The following is a 22835-nucleotide window of genomic DNA, read 5'->3' on the forward strand; positions in this document are numbered from 1 at the left end:
AGGGCGCCGGTGGGTGTTGAACGGACAGGACCCCGTTACAGACAGTCAAGTGGGGACGGCCGCAGAAGTGCTAATTCGCAATGGATGGGCAGACCCAGGAGCCCAGGGAGCTGAGCACGCGCAGACAGTCGACAGGGGGCCGTGACCGCGTGAGGATGATCGTACTAAGTATTTGGTGATGGCGTGGGTGGACGGGGACTCGTGGATGGTGGAGAGGCGATTTGGCGATCTTTTGGGCAATAATACGAACAGGTGTTTCCCTGGGGGATACGCGTCGTGGGCTGTAGCCTTTGAAAGATTGTGAGCCTTTAGAGGGCCTTTGAGCTTGCCTCGGATGTACGTACACACTGACACACGAAATGAAGGTTGTAGCGAGCGACAGGGTCGAGAAGAACCTCAGGGCGACGGTGACAAAAAAAAAAAAAAAGGTCACTTCAGCGAGCGTTGATGTCTTGTCGGTTCAGTTGCAAGTGGTTCAGTTGGAAAGGCCCAAGGGAATAATGATTGTGCCTATGTAACCAGAGATCAAGCCTGGGCGGTCAAAGAAAAGAAACTAGTATGGACATGTATCGGTAGTGTAATAAGCCAAAGTCGAAACGCCAGTTAAATCAACACTCATCCAGAGAGACCGGAGGTCCAAGCTACCTACAGTACGTATCGCGGTGGTGGATGCCTTTGGTGGTTTTCTCTGGTCTTTTCGGTTTAGCCCAGACGCAGGCAGTGCCCGATGCAGTGGACTGATGTTGGGATTGACGGCGGCAGTGGGCAGCGGTTGACGGCGGGGTGAACTAACAAAGCACACATGCAGCAAGGTGCTCACTGCCCGACAGAGAGCACACAGCGCCGCCCAAGTGAGAGACGGGACTCCAAGCCCTGGAGACTACAGTGAAGATCGGGCCAATCCAGGGGCAGAGCAAAGTGGAAGCTCCGCATCGTCCGACCCCCTAGAGGTAGGTACTGTGTACAAAGGGACAAGCTGCCGTACACTGCAGGCGTGAGTCCCTCTATGGGCGCGGAACAGGCATCAAACTTTCACCTCCATTACCTTACATTACGCCAACTCATCCGAGCTAGTATGAACAGAGTAATTTCATTACTCACAGTTAACGGCCTATGCAAATCTGCCGGTACTTACAGTCGCTGGTCACGCGCATCCATACCTCTTGTTCTCCCTTTTTCTCTTGTTCCATCCCCCTTTTGCTTCCGCTTCACAAAAGCAGAGAGGTTGGACAATGGGCTAGCTGGGTCACTGCGGCCTGGTACGTCGCAGGATTACAAGATTAATTACACAAAAGGGTCCGCGGCAGAAGTGGAAAATGATATTTCACTTGTTAAGGTCACGGCAACGAATGCCAATCCCCTCTCTTGCTTCAGGCACGAGGCACCTAAACTCCTTTCGGGATCAACAACCTTTGCTCGTCTCCCGGTCGGTCCCATATTCAACTTGACAGGACCATACGCTTGTGCTTAATGAATAGCTCTCTGAACGGTCACTGAGGGTAGAGATGATAGAGAGAGGAACCTACCTACCTATGCATTGTATGTACTTTGAATTGTTCACCCCTTCCTTGCCACATCGTTCAAGGAACTGTCCCTTCCCCCCTGTGAATATGGCATTGTGTTATTTGCAGCTACTACCGGTAAACCATGAGGACCCCGGCCCCTCTTTCCAGCCATGGCAAGACAAAAAGGCAGCATCAAACAGGAAATGCATATGAAACTGCCGTCATTCCATATCCTTAAACTGAATTGTTGGCAGACTGTCTGACTCCAAGAATGATGGATGACGATGGCAGTCTTTGCTTTGGTCTGGATCGCCTTTAAGCTTTTGCTTGTGTAACGTGCTGGCTGAAAAGGCTTGCATCATCTTGTGGCTTGCAGGACCTGCATCTGGGGGCACCATTCCTTTTTCTCAAATCTCCCTTCCATTGGCCTTTTCCTCGCCCCTCGACATCTCAGGATGACTACCGGCGACCCTTGTGAACTACATATATCGCCTAAACATACCAAGAACACTTTTCGATATACTGCGTAGGCAGACAGTTGGCGCCTTCCGAGACAGGACGGCGGCTGAACGATCCTGGATCTGGATGGCTTGAGTAGCAGAGGAGTCAATTTTCAGTCCTCAGCTGTGAGAACTGCCCATGCTTCATCAGTAGGTAGGTATCGTATCGCGTCAGTGACTAGGCTGACGGCAAAGCCAACGCCAACATCGAAAATAAGTTTCCCGACCATCGACACACATCAAGATTTAACACAGATTGCACAACCACCTTGGCAGGAAAAAAGGTAGTGAAAGTGAACGTACCATCTCTTAGGAAGTGCTACGCTACCTGCACCGTAGCTGGGCAGGCGCACCAAAGGCTAGGTATTGAGGGGCTAACAAGCGATGTTCTGACATAATGGCTAATAATATCCCAGGTGACGACGGCGGCTTCGTACGACAAAGGTTACCGCCAAGCTGGTAGATGAGAGACAAAAGGCGACCTCCATTGCCCACCCAGCCTGCAATCGCACACGTTATTCGCCAGACATGCCTCTTTGGACACAATATGACGATTTGCGAATCCCTACAGCTGTGGTCAAGCCCTCCGTTCAAATATATGTCGCAGGATGTGGTTCAGCTCCATGCAACCTCGCGAGCACACTGGGAATATTTTACATCTGCATTTGGGTACCTACCTCTAGATATGGTGCTTCCAAGCGCCAGCGATATTGGACTTTTAACTCACCGAACAGCGGTTACGAGAAGGCACTATACAAACTAACGACCGGCGTGTGGGAGGGCAACAAGCATCCCACATAGCGCTCAATATTTTATCCAGACTTTCCAGGGTCCCGGTGTTTAGCCCGCCACTGTTACTGTGCGGAGTGCTCCATTGCACAAGGGAACTCCATCAGACGGCCGGGCTTCCGAACTGTCGGGCATGAAGGTCCCCGTCCGAACTTCCGTGTTCATTGGTTCTCACAAAATCTTGAAAAAAATTGATGGGTCTGGTGCTGACGATAGGGGTGCAGTTTGGCTAGGCTGCTAGGGTACTCTAGCTACTCTAGCTTGCTACACAGGGCTGGTGAGACTGGCGGGATTTTTTTACCCTTGGGTGAGTGGGACACCACTGCCAGTAATCGACGGGCAACCCAACGAGTCAAGCGATCTTCTGCTGCTGAACAAGAGCGGCGGGGTTAGTGTTCACCAACCCGGGCTTCGTAGCACCCCGCGCCTTCCCCGTGGCCTTGGGACATCGTCCCGTTTGTCCGTTCTCCCGAGCTTGTGGATAGGCATCTCTATCATGAAATTTTCCCATGCAATGATGCTACACGCTTTACAGGTAACCCTACGGCAAACCGTGCAGGACAACACAAGAGAAAATCCATGAATTGTCAAATGCCGGTCGCTAACAACACCGGGTAGAAATGTGGTCCAGCAGAGACGGTGAGAGAATCCCTAGCTCGGATATAACGAAATGCGGCTTGTGTGGACAATGAGAGGACTTGTCTTTTGTTGCATCGTTCGCCCAGAGTTAGCGCAACTTCGTATCGATGGATGGTGTCGAGGTCAGCGTGACCACCATCACTTTGACGCCCATTTCGCGCAATACGAAGCTGACGGCTTGCCCTTTTGGGGAACTGAGAAAGGACGTGACCCAATCACAACTTTTTGATCCTACACAACCCCCTTGCTTTCAAAATATTCGCCATCGACGTTTCGACAGTTGAAACGCACGCTCAACACAAAGACGATGAACAACAGGGATATATACCTCGTATGGTTAGTTGTTCTTCAAAATTTACACCAATATTCATTACAGAAAGACTTCTTTCGACGTGTAAGTCGCACGTATCCGGGTGGACTATCAGGAGACGAAGAGCCTAGTGTACTCTGGCCACCTGCAATTGGGTTGCACGACGCGGTGTAAGGAATGTGGGATGGGTGGCTTTGATTAGCGATCAAACTGACTAAAGAAGATCGCTAGTACTTCAATATCAACCCCGTGGGGACGGACCTGTGTAAGGTTTTCCCCTTCTCGCACGGCTGTGGATGTTGGAATCTGTGAATTGCTACCAAGAGTTGGTCCGTCATATCCGTCCAAGAACAACCACAAAATCCAAACAACACACAAGCATGCCGAGCAAGAGAAGAACTCGTCTCAAAATTCTGACCGCCACATATGGACGAGACATCTACTATGTAGTGTAAAAGGGGATGGGGAATAAGCGAGAATATCTCGCGCGCTCCATGCAACACACTGGGTCTCCGTAAACTTCTCCCTGGTGGTTTGCCCAGACAAGGCGGGGGAAAAACGTGGGTACCACGGCTTGAGACTGGGGTCATGGAGGTTCATGGAGTTCATCTGAATTCCAGGGTCCATAAGTGACAAACTGCACTACTTTCACACTAGTTTACGGTGGGGACGTAAAGCGAGATTGACGCTCCCAGACGGCCTCATTCGATGGAAAATCACCGAAAATGAGGTAGCCCCGCCTTGACCAACTGCTACCGGGCTTGATATTGTTAATTGGTGATCTAAGAATGAGGAGGGGCTTCATCGGATACGAGAGACCTCACGCCGTCCATTCTCTTGTTTAGTTGTTCAATATCCTCCAAAAGCGTAAACTGGGCGGAAGTCATAAGAGGGGGAGTGTCTCACGTGAATGGCACACGGCACTCACCAGTGCTCATTTACACAGTAGTGTACAATACAGGGAAGAACCAGTGCGGTGGATCCGGGGTGTGCCCCGCGTTATCCCGACGTCAATGACGGTGAATGTCATGCATGCCCGGCTCGGCGTGTTGATGCACATCTTTTATGCACATAATACTATATTTATATAAAAATTCCCCATTGCACTATGGAAGACTGCGTCCGGAAAGACACAAATCAGGTTGTACACAGTAACTTTGAAACCGAAGAACTCAACTGGACTTCCCCAAGGCGCCACGGTTTGCGAGCGAGTTGTGGGCGGGATCACACGGATCCGGGTTGGCTGTGCTCATCTTTTTTTCCAGCCGCAGCTGGAGCTCGCTCCTGTCCAGTCGAGCACTCCATCGCCGGAAGGCTACCGGAGCTTTACACACTTCTTGACTGAATTGTGAGATGCTTTCAGTGGGCGTGACCGGCGCCAGCATTTGAGTGCGGTACAGCCACTTGATATACCGCAACTTGGTTTCAATGTTGCCCCAAGGCTCCGGGCTAGTTCGGGGTAGTTTGCGATGGCAGCAATTAAGAAATGAAATGAACGATGCGTCCCGTGGCGAAGCCGGAGACATTGATTGATCAAGAAAGAAGACTGCGAAGTATGCATACAGTGGGGAGTTTCGTGAGGTTCCAGAAGCGCACCGTGTCATGCGGCTGGGATTCCACTGGAGAGCGGAGCGCAGATCGCCCAAAGCCACTGCCCCTGCACTTTGTTGTGGCAGATCATCAGACGAAACGATGAGGCAACTGAACTGAACTTCAACTGCCCGTGAGTTCATTGCCAGCTACCTACCTACCTCTATGTAAATAAGCCGAAAGCTTCCCTCCAGTCTCTTGTCACCCCGAACATCATGCCGACCACACTTCATCAACCCGTATCAGATGTTGCAACTTATGCCGTCTTCCGTTCGCCGACACCTCACCATAGTCCATAACCGTTATTATCGTTCCAAGACTGCCCTTTGCCGTGCCGTTCGTACCAAACCCGTTCCTGGGTGAACATCGTCCAATCTCTGCGCTTGGGTCTAGAATTGAGACTAGGCCACTTGGAGTTCCCACTGCCATCCTAGAATAGTTCAGAGCTACATCCCAACAAACACAGAGGCGGTGTTGCGCATTTTAGAGATTCGAATTCCCCACCGGCTTCACGAGCTCTTCATTTTTCTCTCTGCCGGATTTTGTCCATATTGTAGCTCGTCGTGAGGTCATGCTTTGCTTGTACTAGTAGTGACGGTTGATGCCTCTGTTGTCGACCTCATCCACGCCGTCTCTGTGCCCTGCACATTAACAAAATCACCGAGCTACTGCACGGACTAAAGCAAGTACGGTACCCGTAAGATCGGTGCTTGGTTGCATCGACCCTGCCTTCCCGCCGCCATCCCAAGTATTCCCTGGCACTTGTACCTACCTAGAAGAAGACGCCCGGCAGCTTGTTAGAGCAGGGACCATTACGCTGCAACGGTCCGCTCTGCAGAACGTCGAACTTTTCAGACTTTTGCAGGGCAACCATCGCGAGCCGGGCGCTGTGGGTTTTTAGCCACGCGCTGGCGCGGTAAGTGTTTGAGGGAGAACACGACCTGTGAGAGTGGAATCGAGGGATCTGGATTGGAAAAAGGGACAAGAAAATCGAGCGGGTTGGGCGACGGCAAGTTGCCATAGTGCATGCGCAGCTGATTGCCAAGTGCAATTCCTTCCTGGTCGTCGGGTTTCTCTTGAGGCTCCTTGGCTCCGTCATGCCCTGGAACGAAACAGTCAAGTTAACAGGACGGGCGTTTGTCATTGGTCCAACTGTCAAGAGCGCCTGCGCCCCCCTTCTACCTTCCCCTTCTGCCCTTCCCGTCTCCTGAAAAACACCGTTCGACTCTGCTTTTAGGCCTGCCTGGGCGGCCCAGTATTCCCAACCTCCCTCGTCGGTTCCGCATTGCAAGCAATTGGAACTGGGACGAGCCGCCTTCACAAAATTTGTAAGTTGGGTTCTCCATACTTTACCTCTTTTCAGTATGCTGCTATTCGGTATAGCTTGAACTGTGCAAAACGACCGACAGTCATCAGTTCCCTTGTCTTGGCGTAGGCTCATCTCGTCATTCCCTGGGCCGACTGACTGCTCCTTGCTCCAAGTTGCGACGCGACCAGTGACGTTGGCTCCAGTCTTCCACGACAAACCTTCACCAAACATACCAGCGACTCTTCAGCCTTGCATCGATCCCGGACTCACTAACCGTCCCGCTCCATACAGCATCATGTCTCTTCCTCGGAGGCCAGGGCCGTCGCCTCCGCACGAGGAGCCACGCCGCTACCGGCAAAGCGGTTCGCGCCGCAGTCGACCACCACCCGCCGATGTTGAGGCCGGATATGCTCCCATGGCAGGAGAAAGACCAAGCCAGCAACAACGCGTACCATCGATATCTTCATTTCCGGAAACCCTCCCGTCCCCCAACCCAAATGTCGAACGAGACCCTTTGGCGCCCACCCCCGAGCCCGCACACCCATCCGGCATACCTCAGCGGAAGAGGAGTTTGATTCGACCGGAGCGTAACAGGATTGGTAAAGACCACCCCAACTACCACTACAGAAAACATGCGGCCAACATGAACACCCTGCCGTCTTCAACCGGACACGACCCGATATACGAGGATCTGGAGGGAGCAACGGACGATGTATCGGGAACTGGCTCGAGGAACGACGACGATGTTTCCGAGGAGTCGCCCCCAAGAAGAAAGCACTCGACGAAAATGCGGGTCATCGAAACTGAAAAGTCCGGTGATGAAAGACGACGTCGGCGGAAGTCGGATACCACAAAACATGGTAAAATTGTCAAGGCTTCCAAGGGACAGCGCGAAAAGCCCGGAGGACTCCCTACCCCGAGCTTTTGGAACATTTACTGCGGATTCGTCACCTTCTGGTGCCCTGGCTTCGTCCTCAAGTGCTTCGGCATGCCCGAGATGGCTCAACAGAGGGCGTGGAGAGAGAAGATGGGTCTGATCAGCATTATTCTGCTCATCATGGGCTTTGTTGGCTTCATCACTTTCGGTTTCACCCAGGTGGTTTGCGGTAAACCTCCGCTCCGTTTGCGCATCAATGAGGTCGGGTCAGGATACATGATCTTCCACGGATCTGCATACGACCTTACCAAATCTCATCATCCTCCGGCCGAGGGTATCCCGCGCCGTCCAGACGGTTTGGGTGCAAACGTGATCTATGACTTGCCTCAGCATTACGGTGGACAGGACGGCAGTTTCTTGTTCCAGAACGTCAACGGCAAGTGCAAGGGTCTCATCACCAAGCAAGAGAACTCCGATGTGCCAAGCGATAAGAGCGGCAATCTGGCGTGGTACTTCCCTTGTAACACGTTCAACCAAGATGGTTCATCCAAGCCCAATACCACGATACCTTATTACCTGGGCTATGCCTGTCACACGACCGCTAACGCCAGGGACTCTTTCTATCTCGGCCTCAAGAGCTCCGCCGATGTCTACTTTACGTGGGATGACATCAAGAACAGCTCTCGAAACCTTGTTGTGTACTCTGGCCATGTTCTCGACCTTGATCTGCTTCACTGGTTCAACGACACTCAAGTCACGTATCCCGCCCGCTTCAAGGAGCTGAGGGATAAAAACACTGCTGGAAACCAGGCTATTCGTGGACGCGATATCACCCATGCCTTCCAGTCGAGCAAAGACAAGCAGATTGCCGAATGCTTTGAGGAGATCATCAAGGTCGGTTCGGTGGATACCGAGACAGTTGGCTGCATTGCGTCAAAGGTCGTTCTCTATGTGTCCCTCGTCCTTATCCTCGCAGTCGTCCTCGCCAGATTCGTCCTGGCTCTAATCTTTCAATGGTTCATCAGCAAGACGTATGCGGCTGCTAAGACCTCCCAAACGTCTGACCAGCGAAAGCGAAACCGCCAGATTGAAGACTGGACTGAAGACATTTACAGAGCTCCCCCAAGGCTACCAGGAGAGGTCGGTAGCAGTGTCGCTGGAAGCTCCGATCGTCAAAGCAAGCGCAGCAGTGCTTTCTTGCCCACACACTCTCGTTTCTCTACCGTCTACGGCAATGAGCGCGGCAATAGGAAGCCCGGACTTCCTACAACCATGGCCAGCCAGAATGCCGCTGGTCAACTACTCCATCCTGGAGCCATATACGGCCAAGGAAACGAGAGTCGGTCAAGCTTCCTCAAATCTGATGCTTACGGATCAAGCAGCAGTCCAGCAGACGGCCCAGGTCCTGCCGGATTTATTCATGAAGCTGTCGTTCCTCAGCCGCCTTCCGACTGGATGCCGTTTGGTTTCCCCCTCGCTCACACCATCTGCCTTGTCACAGCCTACTCCGAGGGTGAGATGGGTGTTCGTACCACTCTGGACTCGATTGCAATGACGGACTACCCCAACAGCCACAAGGTTATCCTCGTTATTTGCGATGGTATTATCAAGGGCCACGGAGAGGAACACTCAACCCCCGATATCATTCTCGGCATGATGAAAGACCACACGATTCACCCCGATGACGTCGAGCCATTCTCTTATGTTGCGGTTGCAACTGGTTCTAAGCGCCACAACATGGCCAAGGTCTACACCGGCTTCTACGATTATGGCACTAACTCTGCCATTCCTCTGGAGAAGCAGCAGCGTGTTCCTATGATGATGGTCGTGAAGTGCGGTACTCCTGCTGAAGCCTCCAAGTCGAAGCCTGGAAACCGTGGCAAGCGTGACAGTCAGATCATCCTTATGTCTTTCCTCCAGAAGGTTATGTTCGACGAGCGTATGACGGAGCTAGAATACGAGATGTTCAATGGCTTGTGGAAGATCACGGGCATTTCTCCCGACTTCTATGAGATCGTGCTCATGGTTGACGCTGATACCAAGGTCTTCCCCGACAGTCTCACGCATATGATCTCGGCCATGGTCAAGGATCCTGAAATCATGGGTCTTTGTGGCGAGACTAAGATCGCCAACAAGCGAGCAAGCTGGGTTTCCGCCATCCAGGTATTCGAGTATTTCGTCTCCCATCATCTCGCCAAGGCTTTCGAGTCCGTCTTTGGCGGTGTCACCTGTCTTCCCGGATGTTTCTGCATGTACCGCATCAAGGCACCCAAGGGTGCCCAGAACTACTGGGTCCCTATCTTGGCCAACCCGGACGTCGTCGAACACTACTCCGAGAACGTTGTCGATACGCTGCACAAGAAGAACCTTTTGCTCCTTGGTGAGGATCGTTATCTCAGTACGCTCATGTTGCGCACGTTCCCCAAGCGTAAGCAAGTATTTGTGCCTCAGGCGGTTTGCAAGACCACTGTGCCCGATGAATTCATGGTGTTGCTTTCGCAGCGCCGCAGATGGATCAACTCGACCATTCACAACCTGATGGAGCTCGTTCTCGTGCGCGATCTTTGCGGTACCTTTTGTTTCAGTATGCAGTTCATTGTCGGTATCGAGCTGATTGGTACCCTTGTGTTGCCTGCCGCCATTGCCTTTACTTTCTATGTTGGTGAGTAGCCACCAACCCCAGTTTTTCTTCCTTTCTTGACCAACTGAATACTAATGTCTGATACCTAGTCATCATCTCAATCATCAACTCCCCGCCACAAATCATTCCCCTCGTCCTCCTTGGTCTCATCCTCGGTCTCCCAGCCATCCTCGTCGTCGTCACGGCTCACAGCTGGTCCTACATTATCTGGATGTTCATCTACTTGCTCTCCCTGCCCGTGTGGAACTTTGTTCTGCCTACGTACGCCTTCTGGAAGTTTGACGATTTCTCATGGGGCGACACGCGCAAGACGGCCGGCGAGAAATCAAGCAAGGGTGGCCACGGCGAAGCCGAGGGAGAGTTTGATAGCAGCATGATCACCATGAAGCGCTGGGCCGAGTTTGAGCGCGACAGGCGCGTCCGGAGCACGTACTGGGCCGGCTCGAGGGACAATGTCATATCCGGGGTAGGGGGCAGTAATGGGTGGGGAAGCAGCCAGCCGAGAGGTCATGAGCAGGGGAGACACTTTGATGACTACTTTTCGGACGCTTAAGTTTTGATATGGTGTTGCTGTGTAGGGATGCCTTTGTTTTTTAAAGTATTACTGTTGTAGGGTAGGGTCTTTGTCCGGAGGTCAGGTGTTTGTTGGAAAAGAAGGGATCCGTTTATCGAACCTGCCCTCGGCTTCTTTTCATCACGTTCATCATGGACAAGGGCGATAGTAATGTGGCAGTTTTGGTTGATCGGTTGGCGGGTGGGTTTTCTGTTGATGATAGGATTAACTCTTAGACATTGTTATGTGAAGAAGGTTTAATTTTTTTTGGCATACATTCGCGATCGGATAGCACTTCTTCCGTTCATCTATCCAGTAACAATAACCGCTCATGAACTTCGCCGTACTGCATCAGTAACGAAGTAAGCACGAGCACAAAAAAGCGCCACAGTAGGCTGACTAACATGTATGTTTTCCCATATTAAATGTAGCTATCCGAAGGCAGACAGGGGGCAGCTACTATGTATCTAGACAGTACCTCTGTTCTGGTAAATTTGCATGTTTGGGAGGACAGAGCAGTTTAGGCCAGGCGAACAATGGGTCAATTCTCCCTTCGACTCTCCTGTTAATAGCCCTATAGAAGTGGTTGCCAGTAAAAGAGGGGGTCACATCATGAAGTGAAGGAGGGTGTAGTGTAGACAGTCTTTGTTGTCAGATATCTAGAACAGAGTATTGGATGACCTGATCGACCAACTGACTGACTGACTGACGACGTCGTTTCTTGCGTAACCTCCGGCGAGGAAAGATGAATAGGTAATATAATACAGGTACAAACCTAGGTAATAATATTGGCGCGCCGGGGAGGGAGGGGGGAGGCGACAAGGGTTCAAAAGGCATGGAGAAAGAAAGTGAGGAGATGGAGGGAAGGGTGTGCGAATATGCGAATGGCGTGGTAAGCGGCGACGGTCTGCATAACGGCAGATATAGGGTGTAGGATACGCAAGGTTTTGTAGAACAAATATACTTCAGCCATGAGAACGCGTCTTTATAGTTACTTCCCATCGAGATCAGCGACTTGGGAAACATGATCTCTTTCATGCGCCGAGGCCTTCAGTTGCTGTAAAATCCCAGAAATCCGTATTCCCCGGCTTTTTTGGTGTCGTGTGCAGGAGCAAGGCGGACCCCCCGCGCCTGGTGACACTTTGCTTGCCTTCGCCTATATGATCTGATCTGATTTGACGCCAGTACACCAAGATATAGTTCTATGCTATTGTATGCATCGAGCGGCATGGGCAGCCTGATGGCGTAGCAAACGGACGGCTCGTCGCTAGGTGCGGGCTGTTGAGTGTTGAGTGTCGAAGTAATCACAAGGTGTCATGCACGGCCACCGCAGCCCGGGAGGGCAGGTCGAAAATTGAAAGTAAAGAGCCGGGAGAGGGGACGACGGCCGGCGACGATATGGTGACTGAGTTTGGCCAGTGAAAGCAACTGAACCATTCAATTATGTAACCTGCTTTATTACTGTGTAGCCTCTGCCCCGTTCCCCACACTAACGGAGTCCCCCATCCTTCCTTCCATTTTCCGATGATTCGGAACTTGTTCAGTAGAGGTACGTATATTAGGTGGAGGTACTTAGGTACTACAGCGGGTGGTGTCGTATCGAGAGAACGGGCGGTGCACTTGATAAGCCGTCGGGATGCCGCAGGTGATTTCCTGATATAAGTACGCAGCAGTTGCTTCTGTTAGTGAAGTCGATACATCTGGGGATAGTTTTTTTTAACAGCTAGTGTAGTTGACTGGCAAAGAAGACCTCGAAGCTTTGGGTACCAGGATGACCTGGGTCAACTGACATCATCCTGAAATGGGTCCGTTATCCCACCTCGCGCGCCCGCATTCTCACGCACTGCTTGTCATGTATACTTCGCATCGCATATTTACATTGGATGATCCAACTGCAACCCAAACCGCATCGGCTTTACCCATCTGATTGAGAAACGAGATGGAGGGCCGAATATGATTTCGACCTCCCGCTTTCCGCCACGCTACCTCTTTCCTCTTTTCACCCAGTTCAGTCACGACGACATGACTCCAAGATCCATGTGTACCCGACCCTCTGGATTCAAAGCTCGCAAGGACCTTCTTGGCCTTCTCTCAGGCCGGAATACCAGCTGTGTCTATTTCGGATTCATGTTCGTGGTGTCACTGGACAGTTCAGGACGGGAAGAATGCCAAATCCCACTCGGTTTGCTTGTCAAGTGGGAGTGAGAGACATGTTTGTTTCATACTGTAAAACTTTCATGACACACCTCACTGGCTGGGGAAGCTGCGGTTGCTATGTTTGGTGAGGTTGGCTGCTCGTCTCTCTCTTCAGTTTCTCTTCAGGCCTACCACTTGCTTGGCGGTCAGGTTAGAATTCTCTAAAGCATTTGATCCTCAACACATGTTTCTTTGATCTACCAAGCGGTTTCATGAAGACCCAAATACTCCTGCCCACAAGCGCCCTATCCGCTCGCCATCGAGAACGACGTGGGCACAACTCGATTCGGAAACAAAAGAAGGCCTGTGAACGGTGGGTCCCGTCGCAGGTCAGGTCTATCTTGGTTATCCGAGTCCAATCAAACATCAGACCTGCCATTCAGGTGCCCGTGTCTTCCCAGACTTGGGGTTCTCGAGCTTACCAGTGAGCCGGCGCCCGCTCATCAGCATCCAAAGCAGGGCAACCATGGTTCGAGACGTCCCGTCCAGTCCCAAAGCTTCACGGCGCCCATTGCGCATTCCGTTGTGCAGTGGCTTTCGCTCAGCGAAGGGACAAGGCCGCACAGCCCGGCTTCCCAGAATGCCCGTCGGCTTGGGCCGTTCTTCGGTCGGCCACTAAGGTGAGAGGGCGGGGCACTGCAAGCCTGCACCACACCACTGCACCATGAGCACTACCTAAGCACTGCACCACCTCGACTCTGGCTGCTCTTTGTGTAGTGACCACCTGTACACCACCACCTTCCTTTCTGAACCGCCCGCACTGGCCGCTTGCCCGACAAAGAAACGAGTCAGGCAAGTCGGGTACGCAAGATGGGCACGCCTCTTCCATGAACCGAACGAGCAAGAGGCGTTGAAATCCAAACGATCCCTTCTCTTTTTGTCTTTCTGGGAAATCCATCTAGCTCGGTAGCAGGCTTCAGTCGGATTTAGAAGCGAAAGTCAACAAACCCACCTTCTCCGATTTCCATCCCATCTCCGAACCCCGTTTCAGCCGCCGTTGCCCTTCTGCCCCCGATCCGGGCCCAACCAGCCGAGCAAACCCAGCCAAACAGCAGCTGAAGCTGAACTGGCACTGCAAAGTGAAGAGTAAAAGTGCGCGACTTCCATGAGTTCGACACATCAGGCCAATCCACTGTTCCCGTGCGTCTGCCCCTCAGTCGCGACCACGCCCGATGCGCCCCATATATTGACGACCTGTCCATAATAAACACCTTGCTCTGAAGGACTTCCGCCCCTACCCACCAGCTGTCGCTATGCGCGACACAAATATGCGGAACGGTAACCGACCACAAGTATCCCAGGGTAGTCACGGTACTGGCGCTCTTACCGACATGCCCAGCGGAAACTCGGCCGTCGCCGGGTCCAGCTGGCCGACCATCATCCCCATGTCCACCATAGCAGGCGAAGAGGATGGGGTAATAAACTACCAGGTGGAGAACCATCAAGTAGTGATCGGCCAACCACTTAATCACTTTTCTGAGAGCGGTAGCGAGTACGAAGACGTCGAGGACGAGGAGCACCAACACGAAGACGGACAAGGCGAACAAGAAGTGGAAGAGCACGACGACGACAATGACGGACATGAAAGCTTATTCTATGGTCACCACTACCTGCATACTGATCAAATGTTGGGCCACCATCCGCAGCCCTCCTTCTACCTTGGCCTGGACGGTTATCTCTCCGACGACGTCGACATGTCCGACGATGCGGGTGCTCCCTTGGTGAACTACTTACAAGTGGCCAACTTGCTCACTAACGACATGGATACCGATGCCGACCATGAGGATAGCATTAGCATGACCTCCTCCCTATCAGACGAAGAGCAGTTCTCACAGTACCCTCCTGCTCCTCCAGCACCTTTCACGCCCTTCACCCTGGACTTGGTCAACCAGATGCTGGCAACAACTGGGCAAGGTTGGCTGCCTACGACGACCGCGTCACAGGTGATATCCGGCATCATCAACACGGTGCATCCCCAAGTTCCGCCTACAACGTTGCTTGATACCTTTCCTCACCCGGCTCACGGCCCCAATCCTCATAGCATGACTAGTCTTGGTCCAAGCAACCACTGCCTCACCCAACTGTTATATGACTGGGCTCGTCCAGATCATCGAGGGCAAGGAGTACATCTACCTAGGGGCCCCTATCCATGGCCCAGCAGAATTGCGGACCTCGCTGCGCAGAAGCTCTCACGGATACGCTACACAGACCTTGCTGGGGATCAATGTGATTTTCAAGGGGTGAACTGGGAAGAATTAGGGGTAACTAGGCAGGAGGCACGGCAACGTAGACTCCTGACCTACAGGAACTACGTCAACGTGTCGGGGTCTGACAAGTGGGATGTGAGTCGAACAAGCCTTCGCAATCTACCCCTGTTTAAACATGTATATTTACCAGTGTCACAGGAAAATTGTCCCGATGTTAGCTTACCTGGCACCGATAGTTTCTTCAAGTTCCGGCGTATGGATTTCAAGTCCAACATCAACTTGTCGCACTTTCAACTACGAAACATATTGGCCACCACCTCTCGTACTAAGATCTTTTATCCCGGCAGCGGCGCTGTACACCAGTTCAACCCAGTCTCGGGGAAGACTCGAGTAGTTATGAAGCTCGGCGATGCCCAAGGCTCACATGTATCTACTATGGCCGCCGGTCACGGTGTCCTCATAGCGGGTAGCTTCAATGGAGAGTACACACTTCGCCATATGGACTCTGACGAGCCAGAGTCATCAGCCTGCCACGAGGGTATCATCACCAGCAATCAAAGTGGCATTACAAATCATGCCCAAGTCTATCAAGACCGAAATTCCGACAGACCTCTGGCTGGCTTTGCATCGAACGACGCCGTCTTCCGCGTCTTGGATATCACCACCGAGAAATGGCTTTTTCACGAAGTTTACGACTTCCCGCTGAATTGCACCGCGGTCTCTCCTGACCGTCGCTTGCGTGTCGCTGTTGGAGACCACAAGAACGTCTTCATCACCACGACCGAGTCGACGCTGGGAGGTGGGAAACTCCAAATCCTTCAGGAGCTCTCCGGTCATCGTGACCACGGCTTCTCCTGCGCCTGGGCAGACGATGGATGGACAGTAGCCACAGGTTTTCAGGACAAAGCAATCACGATTTGGGACGCCCGCCGTTGGACAGACAGCAACGGGTCCTCGACACCACTATGCACGATACGTGCTGAGATGGCCGGAGTCCGGAACTTGCAATTCTCGCCGATCGGCAGTGGCAAGCGTGTACTCGTCGCAGCCGAGGAAGCCGACTACATCAACATCATCGATGCACAGACCTTCCGTTCCAAGCAAACAGTCGACGTGTTTGCCGAGATCGGCGGTGTCTCGTTCACAAACAGCGGGCAGGACCTCACGGTGCTGTGCTACGATCCCACACGAGGAGGCCTTCTACAGTTGGAGCGGTGCGGAATGAGTCAGATGATGACAGGAGACTTCGACGAGCGAGGCTTGGATTATCGATATTATGGGCGACACATGGGAGGAAGCGGTGACTCTGACTGGTTACAATCTTCTTTCACCGAGGAGAAGCGCATCAAGAATAGCGTAGTTTGGAGAAGTCAAAGACGCGCGGCGTTAGCTGATCTGGGGCCTTTTTGAGCTTGATGGAAACCCCTCCCGCAATGGGCGACAAAAGCATATGCCTCGGGCAATTCGGCGAGTGCTACTGTATCTCTGGGAGGGGCTGACGAGAGACGAGGAAACAAAACGAACACCATGGCTAACATTGGGCTGTGTGTACCCTCTGAAATGGGCTTGAAGGGTCGTTTGGCGCCAGCAAGAACAAATTTCGTCACGCACGCCAACGGTAAAAATACGTTCATCCAACAATATGGAAGCCACCGCCTGGAGAGCATCATTATAGGAGGTCGAGCTTCACGTCGAAGATCAGTTAGTGTGGAGCACTAGCGTGATACCTGGCTCACGAAGCCTCTGTCTTCACAAGCTGGAACGCAATGTCTCGAAAGCAGCAACTCTCGGTACATATTTCGCAGGGAGGATCAATACTAGGTCTTAAATGGAAGACCTTCGTGAACAGTTCTATATATTTACCCTCAGACGCACCCCGCTGTCACAAATCCGAGGCGTTATCCTTATTAAGCGACCAGCAAACGGCCAAGAGGATCGAGTTTGCGGCATTTGGGATTCTTTCGAAGGATACGCGAAGGTGTTTTCAAGAAAGTCAGGAAGTTTCCAAAGTCAAGCACAACGGGTCATTTTCATTAGATCGTTCTTTTCCTGCTAAGGAATGAAAAGGACGAAGGAAAGACTTACTAGGTGTTTCATGAAAGGGAAGGAACTCGACTCGTATATGAATCCTTACCACGGAAGCGAAGCTTGTCAATGTGGTATCCTTTATCAAGGATTCAGTTCAGTTCGATTGCATTTTTTTAGCGTTCACGATACCTCTATTTTTCTTTTTCGTTGGGCTGTTTTGCAGTTGGTTCAAATTTCGCGGACAACATTTGTATCATTCTCTCCATTGGTCCTTTTAAGGTTTTCATTCGTATCTCAGCGGGCAGCGGGTGGTAAAGTGAACTGAATTAGGTGCAATAGTTGTACATTTGGTGAATTCTACCTCTAGGTCCTTATTCACATCATCATCATTCTCATTACCCAAGTTGATCATGATCATCGAGCCGCGATATCTGTAGTTCCTGCTTTAGATACCATCATGTCTAACGGGAAGGAAACTGTACCTTCCCCGTTGAGAAGTTAGTTCGATTGCTTCGGATTTATCAACCACAATGAACCTACCAGAAACACACCTGCGTGCCTAGAGGTACGTACCTCTGACTCCTGCGATTGCGGATGCGATTCCGTTGACCTGCTCTCAGTACAAAAAGAAACTTCTGAAATAAAAACAAAAGATTTTTGGGACAATAATAATCAGACTAAAAATCCAGATTGTCCCCAAAGAGGTAAAAACAAAAGACACTCAGACTCAATAAGATTTGCAGTGGCTACCTAAAGAATGAAGTTTACTCAGGTTGATTTCGTGCACGGTCTCAGGAGTTCGACTTTATCATCTCCTCGCCATCATACGTGTGTTGTGAGCTGGAAGTAGAGGTATCACATTAAAGTCCACTACGTACCTAGTCAAGAATACTGTTCCTCCCCAATAGCGGCGGGATATACTGATAGGCAAGGCAGTATTTTAAGACTGTTAATGTACTACTCTCGCTCTTTCCAGTCACTAGGGAATTTTTTTTCTTCTTATTTTTCTTATTTCTTATCTTCTTCTTCATAAGATTAAGCAAGTTATCCGGGTAGTGGTATAGTTGTGAACTTACTTTGTTACATTTGCCTGTCTCGTCCTTCTTCTTCTCCTTCTTCTTCTTCTTCTTCCTCTATCTCAGACTCAACCTGTCTTTCTGTGATTCTTTTTCCCCTTGTTTCTGTAGCTCAGACTCCATCTTTGAATAGGTAGCCAAGTACTTATATGTACGCCTGCCTCTTGCTTCCTCCCTCCCTCCCTTCTAGTAGTAGACCCTAGTCTAGTAATGAAAATAGAGCAAGAAAGTGTTATATTCGCTTCACCAAAGAAAGAAGAGAAGTAAAAAGACACAAATGAAGAAAAGGGGGGAAAGAGGCAGTCACATACATTTTGATGTCTTAGCGACTCAACCACTAGTCTGGCTCTCACTGGCTTGTTGATGGGAGAGCTGACAGAATCCCCAAATTTTCCAGTATGTATGGTAGTATGTAATTATTAGAGGTAATGTAAAAGCTGAACCAACATGGAAATGGTTTGTTGTTATGTACCGTTGGACTGCCCATGTGGTTGTGGGTGGTGGTGGTAGAGGTAGTGGTCGGCGAGAGTGAATTAATAAAGAGAAATGTATCAACTGATCAGTACCCTGGGTTTGGTGTATATGAACGTAGCGAAAAGTATCAAGCTTATAGTATGCTATCCTTTCATCCACACCGATTATGTGTACCATCTAATGCTGATTTACTAATTAGCTAAGTACTCAAATTAAACTGGAGGAAATTTAATCCCAGATTGACCCAACCCTTACAAGGACAAAATGAATCTATAGGCGCGGTTCAGAAAGATATCACAGTATTTAATATGACATTGCATTTTAGAAGGAGTATACTCAAGACAACATCAAGCTTTGACCATAGGACGAAACGAACCATGAGACATAACAACAACCAGGGAAGTTGCTCTAGAATCTCGAGTTGATATACGAACTAGTTGTATTGGACAGTAGAGCTAGATGTTTATACCCTGATGATACGTGAATATACTTCCCTCTTTACATGTACCCTCAACAGATCACATAACATTGGATATTGAGGTACAGATACACACAGAGGGGGGAAAAAGAAGAAGAATAAAAAATTAGACATAGACATAAGGAATCACAACGAATGTGTATCAAAATGATGAGTACCAACCGACAACAGTAAGAGACATGATAAACACATGAACAAAGAACATAACCTCGAGTATTACAAAGGAGACCAGTATGATTGTGTGTGCGCATCCATCGCACCGCACAGCATCGTCCGTGTGTATCGATTTCCCCAACAGCGATAACAGCATGCGATTGTGTGCTTGTACATGTGACAAGGCACAAGATGCATGAACACGATTTTCCGCGCATCAACCTAATTGTATAATAAACTTGACACCCCTTGTCCGTGTCTCGAACAGAGAGAAGACATGTTGGTATATAGGTATGAAGGTATGTACGCCCAACCAGCGAGTCAACCCTGGAAAGGAAGCCCAAGGGGTGGAACATTTATCGTTGTCAAGTGTGCGTGTGTAAGTATGTGCGTGTTCTTTCCCCGGACTCTGATCTGCACATCTCCCGTTGTTGCGTTGGGGAGGCAAGGACAAGACGATCAGTCGTGACGATCATCTGCAACGCGGGGGATAGACAGGTCGTATGTAGATCCCAGGGTTGACTCGCTAAATGGCAGATCGACCGGAGCTGAATGTGAATATGTCTTGTACACACACACACACACGCACACAAGTGGTGAGGAACAATGACAAGTGAAGTGACAACGGTGATACAGGGAACGTATTATATATGTATATATAATTGGAGAAGGGGCCCAAGAAAACCGATGAGTTGACTTCGACGCGCATGGTTTGAAAAAAGTATCCATTTATTTACCTCTCTCCCGCCCTCCTATTCCTCCAAAATCAAGACACAAATCCTGAAAGAGCAGAATAGGAGAATGGGAAAGAACATCCTCTATATCCAACCGTATCCAACAGCTTCATTTACGCAATCCTGATATCTTCTTCACGCTTTAGAGGGTGACACCGAAAATCTCACCGCAGCCCCAGTGCTGCTCGCAGTTGCAAGAACCAGGCTGCTTCCAGTGGTCATCGCTGAAGGAGAAGAAGACAACCTTCTTACCCATCTCCTGCTTGATGGCGGCAAGAGCGGTCTTCTGCTGCTCGCGACCGGGGCAGGCCTTGCCAATGCACTCACCGGCGGTGGGCCAACCAGTCTCCATGACGAAACCAGGCTTGTTGCAGACCTTCTCAACAATCGCGAGCTGGCCAGCGACGAAAGTACCGGCCTGCTCGGGGGCAGTGTTGGCGTCGAAGTAGGCGTGAGAGTTGCAAGCAACGACATCGATGACGTTGCAGATGTCGGTCATGTCCATGGACTGCCAAGCAGAGACGACATCAGTGGTGGTGTAAGGACCAGAGTAACCGGCGCTGCCGAGCTCAGACTTGACGCGGTTGATAAGGTCCCTGAGCTGGCCAACGGTGCAGAAGCCGTTGAAGAGAGCCTCGTTACCAACGACAACAAGGTCAACCATGTCGAAGCGGCCCCAGGACTTGATGGCGGCGATCTGCTCAGAGACGTTGGGGGAGCCGTTTTCGCAGCCGGCAGTGCCGATGAAGACGCCGAGAATAAGACGGAGACCAGTGGCCTCAGCAGCGGCACCGACGCTGGGGAGAGTGTCGCAGTCAGTAGAGTAGACACGGAGGGTGGTGAAGCCAGCATTAGCGATGGCCTTGATGTCGGTCATGACGTCGGCAGCGTTCTTGCACTGGCCGTCCTGGGTGAAGGGAGTGTAGGTCATGGCCCACTTGTCACCCTTACCGCCGAGGTTGCCGGTGGGCGCGGTGGGCTGGGGGACCGCAGAAGAAGTGCTCGAGGAGGGAACCGCAGAGACGACAGGGACAGCGGAAGAGGTGCTCGAGGGCTCCTGGGGAGCCTCAGAGACAACAGGGGGAGCGATGGAGACAACGGGAGGAGCCACGGAAACAACGGGAGGAGCCACGGAGGTGGTGGGCACGACGGGAGCCTGGGTCGAGGTAACGGGAGGCTCAACGGCGGTGAAGGGGCAGTAGACGACAACGTCGGTCTCGGTGATCGTGGTGACGACGGCGGGAGCAGAGTAGGTGCCGGGGTTGTAGGTCTCGACAACAGGGACCCTGACAGTGACGGGCTCGCTGTCGGTGACAGTGGTGGTAATGGGAGCAATGGTGTAGGTACCAGCGCTGGGGCAGACATAGGTGGTCAGCTCAACGACGCTGGTAACAACACCATTCTCGGCAGTCTTGGTGGTGGCAACCGGGCAGACAACGGTGGTGGCAGTCTCGACGACGGTGGTAACACCACCAAGAGTGTGGGTACCGCTAGGAACAACGGTGGAAGAGGCACCGCAGACGGTCTTGGTTTCGGTCAGGACCACAGTGGTGGCCGGGAAGGTGTAGGTGCCCGGAGTAGGGCATGTCTGCTGGATCGGGGTGGGGACGGTGACGGGACCCTGGGAGGTGGTGGTGGGGACCACAACAACCTCGGTAGTGCTAGGGACCGCAATCGAGGAGGTGCTAGGGATCGCAATCGAGGAGGTGCTAGGGACCACAATCGAGGAGGAGTTGGCGAAGACCAGCGAGGAGGAGAGGGTGGGCAAGGCCTCGCTGGTGGTGATGGCCGAGGAGGTGGCAGGCACGGCCGTGGAGGGAGGGGCGGGAGGAGTGTAGACTGTGCGACATGTTAGTTTTTCTGAGCAAAGAGACAGCTTCCAAGGTCAACGTACGGCCGGCAGGACCAGTGATGGTGGTCCAGATGGTGGTGCAGCCGGGGACACAGATCTCGGTGTCGTTGTGAACCCTCTTCTCGAACAAGGGCTGGTGGAGGTGACGGTGGTGAAGTCTGTTGGCGCTCGCGCCGCCGGCGAGGATGGCCGCGCTGGCCGCAACAAGTATTCCCTTCATATTGACCCTGGTCTTCTTTGCTTTGCTCCTTGTGATTTTTTGGGGTTGTTGTTGTCGGTGGTAATTAGGTGATTCGCTGAATGGTAATTCGTGCGATTGGCGTCTGATTAACGAATGCCCGCTAAAAGAGTGAAGCGGTGGTGTGGTGAAGAAAGAAAGAGTGTAAGATCGAAAGCGCAAAAGAGGCTATCGATGTTGAATATCAACACGCACGATGGGCAGGTGAAGGAAGGGAAAGGGGAAGCAAAAGAAAAGATCGGGCCAGACGGGAGAGATGGCAGTAATATTAGTACTCATTGCAGGACCGGGGAGGGTGGCAGTCGGTGGCAGCCACTTTTACTTGGTTCGTAGGTTCTGACTGGGCGCCATTCGTTCGTCCGTCACGGTCGCCATGGGACCCCTGAGCGCCATCCTGAGAGAGAGTTTGGTTCCTGGTGCGGCCCACAACTTGCACAAGGGCACATGAAGACCCATCCTCCCATCCCGAGCACTCGACTGCGACGACTTGGATGGCGTCCGCGAATAATCGAGCACGGCATCTGTTCGGCGGCCAGTCGGCCACAAGCTCGATCCATCCTCCTCGCCCACCCCGTCCACCCCGTCCACTCCGTCCTCCCCGTCCTCCCCGTCCTCCTCGTTTTCTTTCCGGTCCCTGGCCATGGCGGAGACGACCTTACCCTTCTCGGTCCCCCAATCATCCCTGT

The 22835-nt window shown here is 51.7% G+C and overlaps 4 protein-coding genes across 4 annotated transcripts; 2 read left to right on the plus strand and 2 right to left on the minus strand.

Annotated features, from left to right (window-relative positions):
* Positions 1-7057: 7057 nt before the first annotated feature.
* Positions 7058-10759, plus strand: NEUTE1DRAFT_72792 (chitin synthase; the record flags this gene model as incomplete). The annotated part of the gene is made up of 2 exons (XM_009858124.1): positions 7058-10181; positions 10250-10759. The coding sequence occupies 2 exons, from the start codon at positions 7058-7060 to the stop codon at positions 10711-10713; spliced, it is 3588 nt and encodes a 1195-aa protein (XP_009856426.1).
* A 2362-nt stretch (positions 10760-13121) lies between these two features.
* NEUTE1DRAFT_126242 (uncharacterized protein) lies at positions 13122-16738 on the plus strand (the record flags this gene model as incomplete). The annotated part of the gene is made up of 4 exons (XM_009858125.1): positions 13122-13222; positions 13293-13431; positions 14133-15251; positions 15315-16738. 4 exons carry the CDS (start codon positions 13122-13124, stop codon positions 16524-16526), a joined length of 2571 nt encoding a protein of 856 aa, XP_009856427.1.
* A 2253-nt stretch (positions 16739-18991) lies between these two features.
* NEUTE1DRAFT_91493 (uncharacterized protein) lies at positions 18992-22355 on the minus strand (the record flags this gene model as incomplete). The annotated part of the gene is made up of 2 exons (XM_009858126.1): positions 18992-21898; positions 21954-22355. The coding sequence occupies 2 exons, from the start codon at positions 22129-22131 to the stop codon at positions 20202-20204; spliced, it is 1875 nt and encodes a 624-aa protein (XP_009856428.1).
* Positions 22356-22467: 112 nt separating this feature from the next.
* NEUTE1DRAFT_142652 (uncharacterized protein) lies at positions 22468-22791 on the minus strand (the record flags this gene model as incomplete). Its single annotated transcript, XM_009858127.1, has 1 exon — positions 22468-22791. The coding sequence occupies one exon, from the start codon at positions 22789-22791 to the stop codon at positions 22468-22470; it is 324 nt and encodes a 107-aa protein (XP_009856429.1).
* Between the last annotated feature and the right edge of the window lie 44 nt (positions 22792-22835).

Source organism: Neurospora tetrasperma (genome assembly GCF_000213175.1).
Source record: "Neurospora tetrasperma FGSC 2508 unplaced genomic scaffold NEUTE1scaffold_81, whole genome shotgun sequence".
NCBI lineage: Eukaryota > Fungi > Ascomycota > Sordariomycetes > Sordariales > Sordariaceae > Neurospora > Neurospora tetrasperma.